General features: G+C 39.5%; 1 protein-coding gene across 7 annotated transcripts in view; it reads left to right on the top strand.

Moving 5' to 3' along the window:
* Positions 1–18,606, top strand: part of IFT88 (intraflagellar transport 88) — a 149,207-nt gene that overhangs the window by 24,755 nt on the left and 105,846 nt on the right. For all 7 annotated transcript variants that reach the window (XR_008630244.1, XR_008630245.1, XM_055139367.1 and 4 more), the window contains 4 exons: positions 6,419–6,509; positions 11,386–11,490; positions 13,312–13,414; positions 13,978–14,092. Coding sequence is in view for 5 of the 7 variants with exons in the window: in XM_055139367.1 (XP_054995342.1) it covers positions 6,419–6,509; positions 11,386–11,490; positions 13,312–13,414; positions 13,978–14,092 (414 nt within the window). In the remaining 2 variants the exon portion in view is untranslated. The remainder of the gene's footprint in view (positions 1–6,418; positions 6,510–11,385; positions 11,491–13,311; positions 13,415–13,977; positions 14,093–18,606) is intronic.

The following is an 18,606-nucleotide window of genomic DNA, read 5'->3' as shown; positions in this document are numbered from 1 at the left end:
TCCCTAACATTGAAGGCATCTTTAAGGATGAGACCAAGCAAGTTGAAGCAAGATAAACAAATGGGACTGCATTAAATTAAGAAACTTCTGCACCTCAAAAGGAATTATGACAAGCATATGAAGAGAGCCCACAGATTTGGATAAAGTATTTGCTCATCACTCATCTGATACAGGGCTGATATCCAAGACATATGAAGCACTGGTAGAACTCTACAGGACAGAAACATCCAGTCCTGTCAAAAAATGTGGAGAAGAGATGAATATAAATTTCCTCAAAGAAACACAAATGGCCAAAAGACATGAAAAAAATACTTATGTCAGTATAAAAAAATACCTTATATCACTAGTCATCAGGGAAATAAATGCAAAGCTAAACACAGTGGGGTGTACCCTCACACAGAGGCAGAGTCATCAAAAAGAACAAGGAATGAAGTGCTAGTACAGTGGATAGGGTGTTTTTATTGCATACAACCAACCTGGTTTTGATCCCTGGCATCCCCTGTGTTCCCCCTGATCACTGCCAAGAGTAATTTCTGAATACAGAGCTAGGAGTAACCCCCTGAGTTATACCTGGGTGTGGCCCAAATACCAAAAGAAATAAATAACATCAACTACTCTTGATGTGGACGCAGGGAGAAAAGGGACTCTCATTCAGTGCTGGTGGAAATGTTAACTGGTTCAGCCTTTTGGGCAGACAAAATGGATGTTCCTTAAAACAAAAAAAAAAAAAAAGGAAAAAAATTCTGATTCTAGTGTGGATGGAAACACTGGATCGATGATCAGAACACTTAGAACTAGTGTTCTACCCTTAGTTCCAACAAAGTACTAAGGAAAAATGCGGGGGGAAATGGAGGAACTAGAGAGATAGTACAGGGGTCAAAGCTCTTACACTGGATGTGCCCAATGCTTCCTCTCCCCCAGCATTGCTGGGGGGTGGTCCTGGGAACCCCATTACCCAGGTGACTCCTTGAGTAGTGTCCAGTGCTTAGCGCTGCAGGACCCAAGAATCATCACATCCTTGGACCCTTGCATTGAACCACTAGCCTAGTTGGCTAATTGTTAGTAGGGCTCCTGGGTCTTTTAAGCACCACTTGGAATCACTATCCCCAATATTGAACCACAGAAATAACTAAAATTTGTATAGAAATGGCAACAGATTCCTTTATGTCAATTTCTCTAAATATCAGTAAACTGACCTTTTATCGAAAGGTACTAGCTGAATAGAGCCTGAAAAAAAAATCCTGTTTTCTGTTTTCTACAAGGCACACACGAATTCTCGAGATAAATACTAATTCTGTGTGAAAAATTGGAGAACAGCCATTCAGACTAATGGTAGACTCTAAGAACAAGAAGCAGCCATATTGATTCAGACCAAATAGCGTTTGGGCTAAAGAAAATAATAAGAGGAAGGGATGGATATTACATATTGGTTGAGCGGCCAATAGAGCAAGAGGTTTTAACTCTTATCAACATATATGCACCAAATAAAGAGGCAGCAAAGTTTAAAAAACCACTACCTGTATTCCTAAGGAGATACAGCAATAGTAATACAATAGTGGGAGAATTTTAACACCCACTCTTATCATTGGACAGATCAGACTACCTGTAATCATACATGAGTCCTAAATGAGATAATAGGAAGAACTAGAACTAAGAAACATAGATAGGACCCTCCACTGCCCAAAGCCAAATACATATTCTTCTTCAGTGCTCATAGAATATTCTCGATGGTAAATCACATGTCCATAAAGTCATGAAAATAGAAACCATATTGTATCTTTATAGACACAATACCATGAAGATAGATATTAATCATAAAAATTAAGTTAGGGAAAGTGACAAAACTTGAAATATCTTGGATTAAAGGAAATCAAAGGAGATTTTTTAAAATTCCTTGAAACAGTTGAGCATGAAGATATAATCAGAACACATAAGACACAGCAAATGCTGTACTAAGGGCTGACCATAGCAAAAATGCTTATTCAGGAAAGAAAAGTTAAACTCAATGACATGGCCTTGAGTATGAAACACCAATTTTTTGGTATTATTCTGATACCAAAAAAAGACAAGAGATTTCACTAAAGAAAATGACAGATCAACATCCCTGATGATCATAGATGCAAAGATCCTCAATTAAATCAGTCAACTAAATTCAACAATATATCAAATTCTAACCATGATGAAGTGAGATTCATCCCAGGAATGCAAGAATGGTTCATTATACGCATATTAATGATTGTCATACACCATATCAACAAGAGGGAAGATAAAAATTATGATTATATCAATGTAAAGAAGACTTAGATTATTCATTACTTAAAAAAACACAAAAACTCGGGGCTGGAGTGATAGTACAGTGGATAGGGCGTTTGTCTTGTATGTGGCCAATTTGGGTTTGATTCCCAGCATCCCATATGATCCCCTGAGCACAATCAGAAATAACCCCTGTGCATTGCTGGGTGTGACCCAAAAAGGAAAAAAAGAAAACAAAAAGCCCTCAAGGGAATACTGATACATTATTCCTGATAGTAAAGGAGTAGTTATAATATTTACCAAACCTACAGTCAACATGATACTAAACAGTGAAAAACTGAGAGCCTTCCTTCCCTCTGAGAGCCAGAACTCGGCAAAGTTGTCCATGTTCTCCACTATTACTTGGTATAATTTTGTAAGCCCTTCCTATAGGAAACAGGCAAGAATAAGACATCAAAGACACTGAAATTGTAAAAGAAGTTAAACTATTTGCAGATGATTTGTTAAATATGCATAGATAACCCTAAAGACTGGGAAAAAAATTCTAAGACAAAACATTTTGCAAAGTAGGCTATAACCTCAACACAGAAACATCAGTCTCAATTACAAATAATGAACTAGAATGGAAAGGACTACAAAGACAACCTAATTGAAAATAGCATTCAAAGGAATCAGGTACCTAAGAATCAGCTTAATAAAGGATGCAAAAGACAATGAAAACTATGAGTCAGTATTGGAAAAAATAGAATTCAGCTCCACAATTAATCTCCAGAAAAACATGATGCCACTAAATCTCCCCAAGTAGAGTGGTCCAGGCTGAAAACTCTGGGGCCTTCTCATAATGGAGGCGAGTAGATTCCCCTTTGTGCCTGAAGACACGGCAGCTTGTAGTATAGCCAAACCCTCTGAAATAGAATGGCCCAGCTCACAATCAATCCACATCAAGCCACCAAGTCTCCAAATTATTCTAGCTCCATAGCTCCTGGAGTGCACGGCTATGTATGTAATACCTCCAAATATTTCACAGTACTGAGAGCTCAATAAGGCCACTGCATATCTAATGGGGAAACTGTGTAGAAGATCACCATTGAGCAAACACGGTAACACAGAAGGCTCAACTAGCACCAACCAGCCCAATTAATCCTCAGACTTTATTATTTATTTATTTATTTATTTTGCTTTTTGGGTCACACTCGGCGATGCTCAGGGGTTACTCCTGGCTTTGCACTTAGGAATCATTCCTGGCGGTGCTCGGGAGACTGTATGGGATGCTGGGAATCGAACCCGGGTCAGCTGCATGCAAGGCAAACGTCCTACTCACTGTGCTGTCACTCCAGCCCCAATCCTCAGACTTTAGTAACACCATTGTGAGATATAACAGTTATTATAAATTGACTTCTATTGATTTTTTTTTTGACAATTCCATTTGCCATTGTATTGTAACAAACTGTATGAAGTAAATCTTTTTGTGCCTAAGTGAGCACGTGTGGGTACCGGATGGGATACTGGGTGGTGGAGGGAAGGTCACACTGGTGGTGGGATTAGTACTGGAAAGCTGGATGCCTCAAATAACTGTGTTGTGAACAGCTTAGTAAATCATGGGACTATGATTTAAAAAATCACTGTCATCCTGTTGCTCATCAATTGCTTGAGCAGCCACCAGTAACGTCTCCATTTGTCCCTGTCTCGGGCTAGTGTAGCCCAGTGGCGTCTACTTGCTCCAGGAACATGAAGAGCACGTTATTGTTACTGTTTTTGGCATATCGAATACGTCATGGGTAGCTTGCTAGACTCTGCCATGCGGGTGGGATACTCTCGGTAGCTTGCCAGGCTCTCCAAAAGGTATTAAAAATGAGTAGGGAGTGTCCTATGATGTGTCAGACCCATAAGCCACCTCCTGCCAGCGCCAAATAAATCTCCTCATTGGCCACCGTCCAGAACTCATGGTTGCTTCTCCCGGAAAGGAGCATAAAATGACGCCCCCATAACCATGCTACTGGATTCCATGCCAGGCTGTTTTCACTGGGGCGCCCCAGAGGGTGGTGGGCGAGAAAAAAAAATTTTACAAAAATAAGGAGGAGGCTGTAGAAATAGCACAGCGGGTAGGGAGTTTGCCTTGCACACAGCTGACCCGGGTTCGATTCCCAGTATCCCATATGGTTCCCCAAGCACTGCCAGAAGCAATTCCTGAGTGCAGAGCCAGGAGTAACCCCTGAGCATCGCTGGATGTGACCCCCTCAAAAAAAAGCAAAATAAAAATTTAAAAATAAATAAATAAAAAGTGAAGAGGACTCCCTGGCTGTGGACTCCAAATAAATGCTCTTTGCCATGAAAAAAAAAAAACCAACAACAACAATAGTTAAAAACCAGAAATAGAAGAGGACACCAGGAAATGGTAAAGTGCAGCACGTTCATGGATTGGAAGATCTAAAGCTGTAAAAATGACTATCCTACTTAAACAGTTATATCAATAAAATGCAATCCCCATAAAAATTCTGATGACATTCTTCAAGGACTTAAGACAAACTAAAATAATTGTATGAAATCATAAAAATACCAGAATTGTCAAAGCAATATTGAGATGGGGGTTGGGGGGGAAGAGTGTTTGGGCATTCCCTATAAAGCTATAGTAATCAAAACTGTATGGTACTAGAGTAAAGATAGTGTCTCTGTTAATATAATGCTACATAATTGAGAACCCAGGTATGAACCTCACATTTATGGACTGTTAATCTTTGACAATTGCTAGGTGTATGAAGTGGAGCAAACAAAATCTCTTCAACAAACATGTTAAAAAATTTGGATAGCCACATTTGAAAAAAATGAAACTGGATCTCTCGCACCATTCACAAAGTTAATTCATTGTGGATTAAAGACTTCAGGATTAGACTAGAATTTGTGAAATACGTTGAGGAAAACTTAGGCAGAATTCTTCATGATATGAGCCTCAATAGGAGTCAATGATACGACTTTACTGTAAGAAAGAAAACAAATGCAGAAATAACATAACAAAGATGACATCAAAATAAAGAACTATTGCACTATGAAACATGAAGCCAATAATAAAACAAACCCCACTGAATGGGAGAAAAAGAATCTGTAAAGCACTCTCAAAGCCAAATAACATTAGTAACCTTGCTAAAAAATGGGGAGAGAAGATTAACAGATTTTCCTCCAAGATAGCATAAAGATAGCCAACAAATATGAAAGAAATGTTCATGCATCATTACTGATTATTAAGGAAATACACATTGAAAGAATGTAGTATTACCTCACACCTTCGAGAATTATCTACAAGAGTGTTTGGGCCAGAGAGATAGTACCATGGGTACTTGCACACAGCTAACCCAGGTTCAACCCCCAGCATCCCATTTAGTCCACTGAGCACTGCCAGAAGTAACTCTTGCATACAGAGTTTAGAAGAAACCCTGGAGCACTACCAGGTGTGGTCCAAACAGTTAAAAAAAGATTTTTAAAACAAGATTTACAAATAGTAAGAGGTGGAGGGGATGTGGAAACAAAGCAACTCTTACTGCTAGTGGGACTACTGCTTAATTCATTTGGGAAATGGCTTGAAACTTAATGAAAAAATAGCTTCCACATGACCCTGCAATTCCACTCATGGCTTCTACTCCAAGTATCCAAGAACATTAATCTGAAAGGAATATATACACAACTGCATTCGGTGCAGCATTATTTGCAATGGCCAAGATCTGGAAACAACCCAAGTACTCAACAACAGATGAGTGGATAAAGTAATTGTATTATATATACACATTGAATTACTCTTCAGCTATGAAAAGGATGAAATCTTTCAATTTGCTACAAGTTGGATAGAACTGGAGGAAGTTAGGTGAAGTTAGGGTAAGTGAAGTGAGTTAGAAAGAAAAAAAAACATGAGATAATCTTATAAGGAGTTTATAAAGAAAAAAAAAGCAGTGAAAAAAACCCAGAGATTTGGTTAGAAGAATGGTGATCTGAGGGTCCTAAGTGGGAGAGGGAAGGGATATTGGGTCAGTGGTGGAAAGATTTTCTTGTTCTCAAGGGGCATGCTGTAGTAACAGTGAAGGTATAAAACAATGTTAGTACTATTATTAAAAAAATTCCAATTACAAGAGGTAATTCTAAAGGATAATCATCCAAAGTACACTTTTTTTTTCAATAGCCCTGAAGAAAAGATTAGACAATTAGAGAAGAAAGTAAATGAGTTGGTAGAAGAAAGCTGTATTGCCAACAGTTGTGGAGACTTAAAATTGGTAAGTTCAGTGGGATTTACTATTATAAAGTCTGCCTTTATTTATACAGACAGGTATATGTCCCAATTTTGCTATTGACTAGTGAAGCAATTTTTTTTTGAGAACCTGACATAATTTGCTTCATAAACTTTGATGTCTTAACAGTTTTTTAAGGATAGGTGATAAGGCTTGGTAATGTGTAACATCCTAACTCAGACCCTGGAACTGAATTCTCTTTTCCATCAGCATAGTCACATGTGTCTCTACTGGTTCCTGAGTACCACTGAACTTTTTAAAAGATGGGCTGGAGAGATGGCAGTGTGAATAAGGCACTTGTCTTGTGTGTGTCCCCCACAGGTTTGATCTGTGGTACCACGTATGGTCCCCTGAGCCTTGCCAGGAGTGATCCCTGAGCAGAGACAGATGTGGTTTCTCTCATATTAACCACCACCCCCACCCCCGAAAAGCCAACTAAAGAACAAAAATAAAACCTATTGACTGGTCCAGAAAGATAACACCAGGAGGAAAGGCATTTGTCTTTCATGTAGCTCAGGCACTGCTAGGGGGTACTCCTGACACATAGCCAGGAATCGCCCATAAACATACCAGTTACAACCTAAAAGCAAAACAAAAAAATTCAGTTGATTTATTTTTTATTTTTATTTTTTTAATTGATTCACCGTGAGAACAGTTACAAAGCTTTCCAGTTTAAGTCTCGGTTTGCAATGATCAAACACCCTTGTAAACATCCTTCATTGGTGCACATTTTTCACCATCAAGAATCCCAGTATAGCCCCCATTCCGCTCCTCCCCCTGTCTCTGTGGCAGATGATTTCCACTTTACTCTCTCTCCACTTTGATCACATTCAGTATTTTGACAAAAGACCCATCATTATTTGGAATTTTCCCCATGCCAAAAAGGTATCATTAGATAATTTATTTTCTATTCTGGTTATGAAGAGCATATGATGTCACATGATTTTGGATTTCTGATATTTTAGTAATAAGTCTGGAGGGATTTCTGCCCAAAGCTGCTGGGTTCCGAGATTGGTTTGTGTGCCTCTGGGATCATGGCTGTTCAGGAGCCAGCAGCCGTTCATGGGCAGCGACTCAGGGCCTTGTCAGGGCGGGGAGAGGGGTTGGTTCCACCCCCCCATCCCGTGAGGCCTTGTGTGTCTTGTCACTGCAGCCTCATACCTGGCTGCCGAATAGGCTCTGAAAAGGTGGCGGCCATCGTGCTGCCGGAGAGAAAAGACTGAAGGGACAAACACCTTTCCCCACCTGGGGTGACACGGCACCGTAGTTTAATGCTCAGTCCAGATGAATTTCTGCCAGAAGCCGCTGGGTTCCAAGATTGGTTTGTGTGCCTCTGGGATCATGGCCGTTCAGGAGCCGGAGGAGCTGTTCATGGGCGGCAACTCGGAGCTTTGTCGGGGCAGGGAGAGAGGCTGGTTCCACCCTCCATCTCATGAGGCCCTGTCACTGTAGTCTCGTCACTGCAGTCAGTTATTTATTTATTTATTTTTTTGCTTTTTGGGTCACACCCGGCAATGCACAGGGGTTACTCCTGGCTGCTCATGCACTCAGGAAATACTCCCAGTGGTGCTCTGGGGACCATATGGGATGCTGGGAATTGAACCCGGGTCGGCTGGGTGCAAGGCAAACATCCTACTCGCTGCACTATCACTCTAGCCCCCGAATTGATTTATTTTTTAAGTTTAATTTTTATTTTTGGATCCCATCTTATGGTGTTCAGGACTTACTCCTGGCTCTGTGCTCAGGTCACCCCAAGCAATGCTTGGGAACCATGTCAGGTTTTAACCTAGGTCAGCTCCATGTGAGATAAGTGTCTTACCCTCTGCATTATCTCTCTGGCTCTGTTTTGTAATTCTTGACATTGGTCATTTCAATTGAGGAAAATGTTTGATGTATTGACTGATTAAAACTATTTTTTGGGGGGAGGGGTAGGCGGGTTGTTGAGCCACACAGTGGTGCTCAGAGATTACTCCTGACTTTATGTTCAGAGATCACTCATGGCAGGGCTCCAGCAACCATAAGTGGTGCTGTGGATTAAATTTGGTTTCATTGATCTTTTGAGTTGTCTTTTTGGTTTAGCGCTTTTTATTTCTAATACTGATGTTTATTACTTAAACTTGCTGATTCTTTGTTTTCTTTTTAAAAAATGATTATTTTTAATCACCGTGAGGTACAGTTACAAAGCTTACCTGTTTGAGTTTCAGTCATACAATGATCGATCACCCAAACCTTCACCAGTGCACGTCTTCCATCACCAAGAACTCCAGTATCCCTCCCATCCCACCCCTCCCCCGCCTCTATGGTAGACAGTCTCCCCCATATTCTCTTTTGTATTGCTTGTTATGAATAGTACAAGATGTTGCTCCTGGAATTCTAAAATTTTAGATTATTAGGGCCTGGAGAAATCTCTGCAGTGAACTGCTCAGTTCAGAGATTCTTTTGTGTGTCACTGGCTGTTAAGGAGACAAGGTAATAGCTTGGGGGCAGTTTGTGGGCATGACCTCCAGGGTCCCATGGGGACAGGGGAGATGAGAAGGACTGGCCATCCCCTATACCTTGAGGCCTGGAGTTTGCCATCACAGAACTTTCGTACCTGCACTTCTCATTGGGTTCTGAAGTTGGCAGCTGCCAGGGTTTTTAGGGGCACCTGGAGGGATGATGCCTGCCCCCATCTGAGGCACCCCACTGAAGTCGGCCTGGCTTAAAGTCCGGAGGCATCTCTGCAGCGAACTGCTCAGTTCAGAGATTCTTTTGTGTGTCTCTGGATCATGGCCCTTATTTCCATCTATTCCAGGGGAAGAAACTATTGGCATATGCCCTACAGGGCATGCCCGCTCACCAGTAGCACTCTGCGGCAAAGGCCCTAACTTTTTGATCTCTTTTGAGATTTATGGGTCTCTGAAATAAGGCCAATAAATAATCTTGTGTAGCTGAGCCGGAGGTGATTTGTGGGTATGTCTCCCACATACCTAACTTTTGGCTGTTTAATTTCTTGGTAAACTTGGCCCCAAGTTGTTGGGGTCCGGCCAAAGGCACAGCAGCAACCCTGCTGATTCCTGGTACTGTTTGTTCTTCCTCTCCTAGTTCCTTCAGGTGTGAAGTTAGAATATTTGAGATTTTTCTAATTTATTGATAAGAGCCTGTGTAGTGTCCATCTGAATTCTTTTTTTTTTTTTTAACGTGAATGCGTTTTTTATTTATTTATTTTTTTTTCTTTCTTTTTGGGTCACACCCAGCAATGCTCAGAGGTTACTCCTGGCTTTGCACTCAGGAATTACTCCTGGCGGTGCTTGGGGGACCATATGGGATGCCGGGGATCGAACCCGGGTCGGCCGCGTGCAAGGCAAACGCCCTACCCGCTGTCTATCGCTCCGGCCCCTCCATCTGAATTCTTATCCCATGAAAACAAATTAAGTACTCGAAGACTTAGGAATTGTAAGAAAAAATAAATATACTTGCAGGGGCCAGAGAGATAGTACAACAGCTCAGGCACTTGCCTTGCATATGGCTAACTGGGTTTGATTCCTGGCACCCCAAATGTTCCCCTGAATCTGCCAGTAGTGATACCTGAGTGTAGAGCCAGCAGTAATTCCTGAGCACAGTCACATAGGGCCCCCAGGCTCCAAAATAAATAAATAAATAGTCATGGTCAGATCTTAAAAGTGATAGAAATGTATTGCTAAAGAAACTTGATTTGAGGAAATGTATTTTGAATATGCATGAGATAGATCATTACAAAGCTGTTCATAATTGGGTTTTAGTCATACAATGATCCAACACTCATCCCTCCACCAGTGTACATTTCCCATCACCGTTGTCCCCTATTTCCCTACTGCTGTTCCCTAACACCCCTGTCACACACCCCCTCCCACCTGCCACGATGGCAGGCACTTTTCTTTTTCTCTCTCCTTTTGTACATTAGGGTTTGCAGTACAGGTGCTAAGAGGTCATCGTCTTTGTTCAGGGCATTTAGTATTTTTATCAGGTAAGGCTAGAGTAGCTTTTTAACTGGGTGGTAGCTTTGGGGTGTGAACATGACTGCCAAAGCTGTGGAAGTACAGGAAGGTGGGGGAAGGTAGCCCATATTGACCGTGAGAAAACCTGGAGATTTCAGTCATAAAACCCACATACCCAGATTTTCAGCAGATTATATCTTGGTGAGGTCCATCCCAAAACATCGGAGTTCGGCTGGGGGCATGGTGACAATTTTGGATTATGGAAGCAAGTAACTACTGGAGGCTCTGCTTGAACAGGCACCAGGCTGACCGTGTCTGTTCAGCCTTGCAGGAGTCCAAGATTAACTGCAGCTTTTGATCTCTTTTAGATTTGTATATGGGTTTCTGAAACAAGGCCAATAAATGAGCTTGTATTGGCTGAGCTGGAGGTGGTTTGTGGGTGTGGCCCTCACATACCTAACTTTTGGCCATTTAATTTCTCAGGAAACTTGGTCCCAAGTTGTTGGGCCCAACTAGAGACACAGTGGCAATTTGGAGGTACCATCTTCAAATTGAAGAGACACAGTGGCAATCTGAAGGTACCATCAGGCTGCTGATGCACTCGCCCTGTGGGTATAGGTTGACCTGTTGGTGGCACTGCATGCCCCGAGAAACTACTTTTTATTCCTTACACTTTCTATTCTTTATCAACAACCAAAAAAGCAGGACTTTTTTTTTATGGTTGGTGAGTTCCAGTTTAAACACACACTATAGGTTGTTTTCAAGAAGGGTTTATGTGTAGAATAGAGCATAACATTCTGGGAGCCTATCATGGGTAACGTGTCTACCCATGCTTTATGTGGCTATCTCCAAATGCATCAGATTAAATGCTCAGAGTAATTTTCATTGTAACAATTTAATTTCAGGCTTTAGAAAAGGCAAAGGATGCAGGAAGAAAAGAGAGAATTCTTGTGAGACAGCGAGAACAAATCATAACCCCAGAAAATATCAATTTGGATTTAACTTACTCAGTAAGTATGAAGGGCTTGTTGAGTGAAATTATTTTGATTAGTATTTTAAGATTTAAGGAGTCTTTTTTCTTATATTTCTTTGTTTTTTTCTTTAAATTATTTTTTCAGTTAGACCTTATCAGTCCAGAATGTAAGCATTAGTTCATGAGATACTTTTGTTTTTGATCTGTGTAAAGATCTTTTGTATTTAGTCAATTAATTTTTTGTATTAAATTTCTAAGCTCTTTAAATCCTAAAGATTAGGTGACTATATAGAGACTCTATAAAATTACTATAGAAGATTTACTTTTTTCAGTGTGATTATTAGTTTTATGATACTTTGGACTTTTAACCTGTGAAACTCAAGCACTTCAAACTAGGAAAATAAGTAGTATTCTGTGAGGTATTCTTTTTTTCAAAGGTAATTTCTTGCAACATTTTTATGTAACATTTCTCTAATTCGGGGCTGGAGCAATAGCACAGTGGTAGGGCGTTTGCCCTCATGCGGCTGACCCGTGTTCGATTCCTCTGCCCCACTTGAAGAGCCCAGCAAGCTACCGAGAGTATTGCGCCGCATGGCAGAGCCTGGCAAGCTACCCGTGACGTATTTGGTATGCCAAAAACAGTAACAATAAATCTCACAATAAGAGACGTTACTGGTTCCCGCTTGAACAAATCGATGAGCAACGGGATGACAGTGGCAGTGATTCTCTAATTCTGAAATGTGTTTCTTTGATATTTATGCACCACTTTAAATATGAGTTTAACATGTTTAAAGTATATTTACAGTGGGAAAAATTTTTCATATACAAACAGACAAATGGAAAAAGGGGAAATCTGAAACTTTAAGACAAGTTTTTACATGTTTACTATTTATAATGTTACATTTTTAAAACACATGAACTCCTTAGGTAATAGATTATAATAATCACTTCTTAATCTTATATCACTATTAATCTGACTTAATTATTTAAATCATAGTTTAATGTATAGGTTTTTCTTCATGATATTTCCTTTATATCTCTGAAAAGAGATGGTTACCTATTGTGCTTTTCCCCTCTATTACCAGCAACACTTAAATACATGTTTATTCTTTGTGGGTCTCCCTGAGACTAATAATGGAAAATACTACCTAAATTAGAATATGTAGAATGTTAAGGGGGAAGTGTATAGGATAATAGGATACATTTTAATGTTTAGACTTATTTAACATGAAAGGTCTGTATAAGTATACATTTAATTATTTAATCATTTAATTATTGGTCAAATATCTTTTTTTTAATAATTTATTTATTTTTAATTAGAGAATCACCGTGAGGGTACAGTTACAGATCTATACACTTTTGTGCTTATACTTCCCTCATACAAAGTTCGGGAACCCATTCCTTCACCAGTGCCCATTCTCCACCACCCGTAAACCCAGCGTCCCTCCCACCCTCCCCAATCCCATCTCCCCCCCAACCCACCCTGCCACTGTGGCAGGGCATTCCCTTCTGTTCTCTCTCTCTAATTAGCTGTTGTGGTTTGCAATAAGGGTGTTGAGTGTCCGCTGTGCTCAGTCTTTAGCCCTCATTCAGCCCGCAACTCCCTTCCCCCACATGGCCTTCGACTACAATGTAGTTGGTGATCGCTTCTCTGAGTTGCCCTTTCCCCGGAACGTGAGGCCAGCCTCGAAGCCATGGGGTCAACCTCCTGGTACTTATTTCTACAGTTCTTGGGTATTAGTCTCCCACTCTGATATTCTATATATATTGGTCAAATATCTTGATATAAACATCTTACTTTGTTATAGTTATTAAGGCAACTGGGATCTAAAATATTTTTTTAAATTTTATTTTGTAGGTTCTTTTCAATTTGGCCAGTCAGTATTCAGCTAATGAAATGTATGCTGAGGCACTAAATACATACCAAGTTATAGTGAAAAATAAGATGTTTAGCAATGCAGGTGGGTGTGTATAACCAGTTTCTCCATTAGTACTTTCATAGTGTAATTTACATTTCTATACTTTGAATATGAAGATGTGTAAATACAAATAATAAAATGCAATTGATAGTGTATTTTGAGTGGGGTATATATTCTGACATTACAGGTAGAATGTACCATAGCAATTCTATGGAACATGCCTTCTCATATATATATATATTATATTTGAGATATCTTGATATAAATAGCTAACTTTGATATAGGAATTTAATCTCTAGAAGGATTAAGCTAATTGGATCTAAAATAATTTTTTTCAAAATTTTCAAAATTTTTAGTTTCTTTTCAGCTTGTGTAGTCATTATTCAACTAATGAAATATAGTTTTTAATTTAACATGTTAATTGTGTAGGGTCTTTGGCAGCAGTATTTCCTCAGAAAATTAGTGTGTAAACACAAAGGGTGAAAAAATTGGGGGTTTGAGGTAGTATATGTAACTTGAAAAAAAGCTTCAAATACTGTGAATTAATATCATCTAAAATATAGAAAAAATGAAGAAATTAAATAGCTTACTTTTTTTTTAATTAGGAAGGTTGAAAGTGAATATGGGAAATATTTATTTGAAGCAAAGAAATTATTCCAAAGCCATTAAATTTTATCGAATGGCATTAGATCAAATTCCGAGTGTTCATAAAGAAATGAGGTAAGTATGTAAAATAAAAGTATTATTTTTCAGAAACAAGATAACTTTTCTCATTGTGGTCAGTGGGTTGAATGTTTTCAGCTATTTTTAAATGAGATATGTTAGATTTACATTATATCTGTAGTAAATGAGTTTTTTACCTTGAGTACTTGCACACACATATAATGATAAAGATTAAAGGCGTAATGGTGATCAATTGAGATAAAATTAAACTGGGTGGCCTTTTCTGTCAGTGATAAACCTGCAGACATTTAGCACCATAATAACTCCATATTAACAAGAAATCAAAACAGGGGCCGGAGAGATAGCTCAGAAGTCAAGAGCAAATACCTTGCATACATAAGGCCCAGACTTCAATCTCTCACATCACATACCTTCTTACCTTGCTTTATGCACTACAGTATATAGTCCTGGAAAATTCCAGGTACCTTTGGCCATGGCCCTCATGACCTCCAGCACTGTTTATCTAAATAGCACTGCATTGCTTGCCCTTGCTTTGAACCACTCAACCCAGTTGGCTGAGTATCAATAGCCCCCAGGCCCCCTGAGCACTGCCAGGGAAACGCTCTACCAAATCCTCCAAAAAAGAAAGCCACAATCTTTCAGAGTGTACCAGACTCTAGTATATAAGGTCAGAAGTTAAGACCTCCATATATTCTTATTTTAGTTTGAAAGAGAAATAATGAAAGCAAAGGATTACTTTTGGATCTTAGAAGAGGGGGAAAACTAGGATATTTTCTATTCAGTATTTCAGAAACAGAAATAGTAAATTATTTTATATTTGCTAGCATTGAAACTACAGCACATAAAAGTTTCTAGGATATTGACTAGTCATAATTTCTCCCTGGCACAGTACATACAGTTCTTCAGTGAAAGTTAATTCATTTAAAAATATTTCCTTTAGATGCAAGCTGAAATTAGACTAAAGACTGAACACAGTGGCCATTCAACACCCCTATTGCAAACCATAACACCCATGGAATATGTGCACTGATGAAGGGTTGGGTGTTCGAGCATTGTATAACTGAGACTTAAACCTGAAAACTTTGTAACTTTCCACATGGTGACTCAATAAAAAAAATTAAAAAAAAACCCACAACACTCAATTGGAGAGAGAGAACAAAAGGGAACACCCTGCCACAGAGGCAGGGTGGGGTGGGGGGAGATGGGATTGGGAGGGATACTGGATTTATTGGTGGTGGAGAATGGGCACTGGTGGAGGGATGGGTTCTCAAACATTGTATGAGGGAAATACGAGCACGAAAATATATAAATCTGTAACTGTACCCTCATGGTGATTCACTAATTAAACAATAAATAAAATAAATAAAAATATTTCCCTTTATCATTTAAAAACCTTTTTTATGATATCTCATTACCACCAATAAATAGTAGTGCCTATAATCCAAGTAAGGCCAAGAAGTATAGTAGCTTAGTAGTAGAGCACTTTCTTTCCATGTATGAAACACTGAGTTTGATGCCCAACACTGCAAATAAAAACAATAATAATTTGGCTATTATAGAAAAAGACAGTAGTATTAGATATATTAAGTGGTTAATAACAATCAAAAGTAATTAATTTGAAGGAGTAGTCATTGAGAACAGTAATGGTCAAGAGAGCCTTCACATAGGAAGTATACTTGATTGAGAAAGGTTACTTAAGTGAAGAGGAGAGGAATAGTATTTCAGGTATGGGAAGGCTGTTGGATAACATTGGGTTGTCCTTGCTCCTCCCACAGGAAGCTTAAGTTTTATTGAGCTACTCCCACAACAATGTCCCAGAGGCACAGCTAGTTCCATAAAGCACTAATAATCCTATTTACTTTTCTCTTTCCTTTATGTCTTTTTCATGGTTTATATAGCAATGTCCTTTTTGTGTAGACACAGGAAGACAGTTCATGCTATGCTTTTGTAACATGGGGGTTAATTGACTCCAAATAATATTTATACCTGGGCATCAATATTCACTTGACTTAGCCTTAGTTGCCCTTAGTTCCCAGCACCCCAAAAGCAGGGTCCCAATGAGGGACTGGATAGACCCAGGGCAAGCTATGAGCTACCCTGGCATCGAAATAGGCCAGGCCAAGTGCCATAATATTTAACTACAAGTTAATAGTACAGTTCTGGACAAACTCTGTCATGACCCAAGAAGAAGAAACTGAATAAGGACCCTTAGGAAAGACAACCTGGCCTGAAGACTGTGGTCTGGGATATATAGCAAGAAGTCCCCAGGAAGGGCCAACCTTTAAGCTTAATATATGTATTACTGTGTTCATACAAAATGACTAGAAACATTATAAGAAATAAATTTAGTATGATTGTTTAAATGGATTACTAGCTGAGGAAAGGAGAAAACAATATGCCCTGGATGGAATCCGGCCCTTGAGTGAATTTCCTAGTACTGGAGTGTTGAACCTTTGTGTATCTTGACCCTTCATGATTCGTATATAACTATGCTATAGGGGTAAGAGGCAACTAGATGTTGAAGACTAGAAAGTTGACAATTAGACGTTGAGGACTAGGAGAAGTGAGACTTTGGAGACTTTGGGACTTTGAGTACAAGAATTAGAGGACTATGAGGCTACGACGAGACGAAGAATAGAACCAAGACTTTGAGATCTACAAGGAGACTAGGATGATGGAACTGTGATGACTGGGTCTACAACCAAAACTACGACTGCAACCACGCCATGAGGGGAGGAGAGAGAAATAAGCCACCTACCAACCTGCCTCGGACCCCGTTCCTGTTTCTCCAATTCCTCCGCCCGCCATCTGTCCATTGCTGCCATGGGCTGGCTAGGGGAATGATTCTTGGCCACCGAATGCTTGAGTCCTGTGTGCGCACGTACCCTTTCTTGGAAACTCATGGAAGGCCATTAGACGAGGCAGGGAACTAGCAATGTTCAGTATCTGATCAGGCAATAATGAATGCTAGGATTAAGTTGAAGTAGAAAGATTCACTTTCATCATTGGATAGATCAAAAATAAAAATAGTAAGGAAATAACTGCTTTAAGTGAAGAATTGAAAGAGCTAGGCTACAGAGATCATTGGTATCAAGAATAAATTTTTTAATTTCTAGAAATGAGTGATAATAAAGGCACTATCAAAACATAGAACACAAAAGCAAGTCTCTGAAGGAAGTTCACAGCTATACAGGCTTACAGAATCATATATTTAGACAAACTAGGAAAGAGCTCTTGAAACCCAAAGGAAGTCGAAAGATGGAAATTAAAAAATGGAAATTAATAATAAATCAAGAAAACAATGTAAAAGGTCATGAAGCCAAGAACGATTTTTCTTCCTTTTTCTTTTTCTTCCTTTTTTGATTCACCATGATAGTTACAAAGTTGTTCATGATTCAGTCATACAGTGTTCCAATACCCATCCTTTCACCAGTGTACATTTCCCACCACCGATATTCCCAGCTTCCCTCCTAACCAACACCCCCTCATCCCTGCTCCAGCCTACCTCTATGCCAGGCACCTTTCTTCTTTCTCTCTATCTCTCTTGCTCTCTCCCTCTCTCTTTCCTTTTGGGCATTATGGTTTGCAGTACAGGTACCGACAGGTTATCATGTATATTTCTTCACCTCCTATCAGCATTCAGTTCTTTTCCAGACTGATCATTTCCAACTATTATTGTTGTAGTGGTCTCTTTCCTATCCTAACTGCCCTCCCCCTACCCTTCCACTTGTGGCAAGCTTCCATCTGTGGACCAGTCCTCCTCACCCTGTTTCTAGTGTCTGTGAATATTACTACTTTTTTATATCCCACAGTAGAGTATTACCATTTTATGTTTGTTTCCCTCTGACTCATTTCACTTAGCATGATACTCTCCATGTCCATCCATTCATAAGCAAATTTCATGACTTCATTTTTCCTAGTAGCTGTGTATATTTCCATTGTGTAGATGTGCCATTATTTCGTTATCCAGTCGTCTGTTCTCGGACACTTGTTTTGTTTCCAGATTCTAGCTATTGTGAACAGTGCTGCAATGAACATGGATGTGCAGAGGGCGTTTCTGCTGTATGTTTTGGCCCCCGGGGTATTTACAGGAGTGCTGGTGCTGGGTCAAATGGGAGCTCAATTTCTAGTTTGTTGAGGAATGTCCATATTTTTTTTCAAAAAAACTGGACCAGTTGACATTTCCACCAACAATAAAATGAGAGTCCCTTTCTCCCCACATCCCCACATCTGCGCCAGCACTGATTGTTCTTATTCTTTTGGATATGGGCCAGTCTCTGTGGTGTAAGATGATATCTCATTATTGTTTTGGTTTGTATCTACCTGATGATTAGTAATGAGCATTTTTTTGTGTGTCTTTGACCACTTGTATTTTTTCTTTGGAAAGTTTCTGTTCACTTTTTTTTTAATAAGAATTATATTTTATTGAATCATCATGTGGAAAATTACAATGCTTTCAGGCTTAAGTCTCAGTTATACAATGCTGAAACAACCATCCCTTCACCAGTGCCCATACCCCACCACCAAACAAAAACAAAAACAAAACCCAC

Source organism: Sorex araneus, chromosome 1 (assembly GCF_027595985.1).
Source record: "Sorex araneus isolate mSorAra2 chromosome 1, mSorAra2.pri, whole genome shotgun sequence".
Classification (NCBI taxonomy): Eukaryota; Metazoa; Chordata; class Mammalia; order Eulipotyphla; family Soricidae; genus Sorex; species Sorex araneus.
The sequence above is the reverse complement of the archived record's forward strand: the minus strand, read 5'-3'. Positions and strand labels throughout refer to the sequence as shown.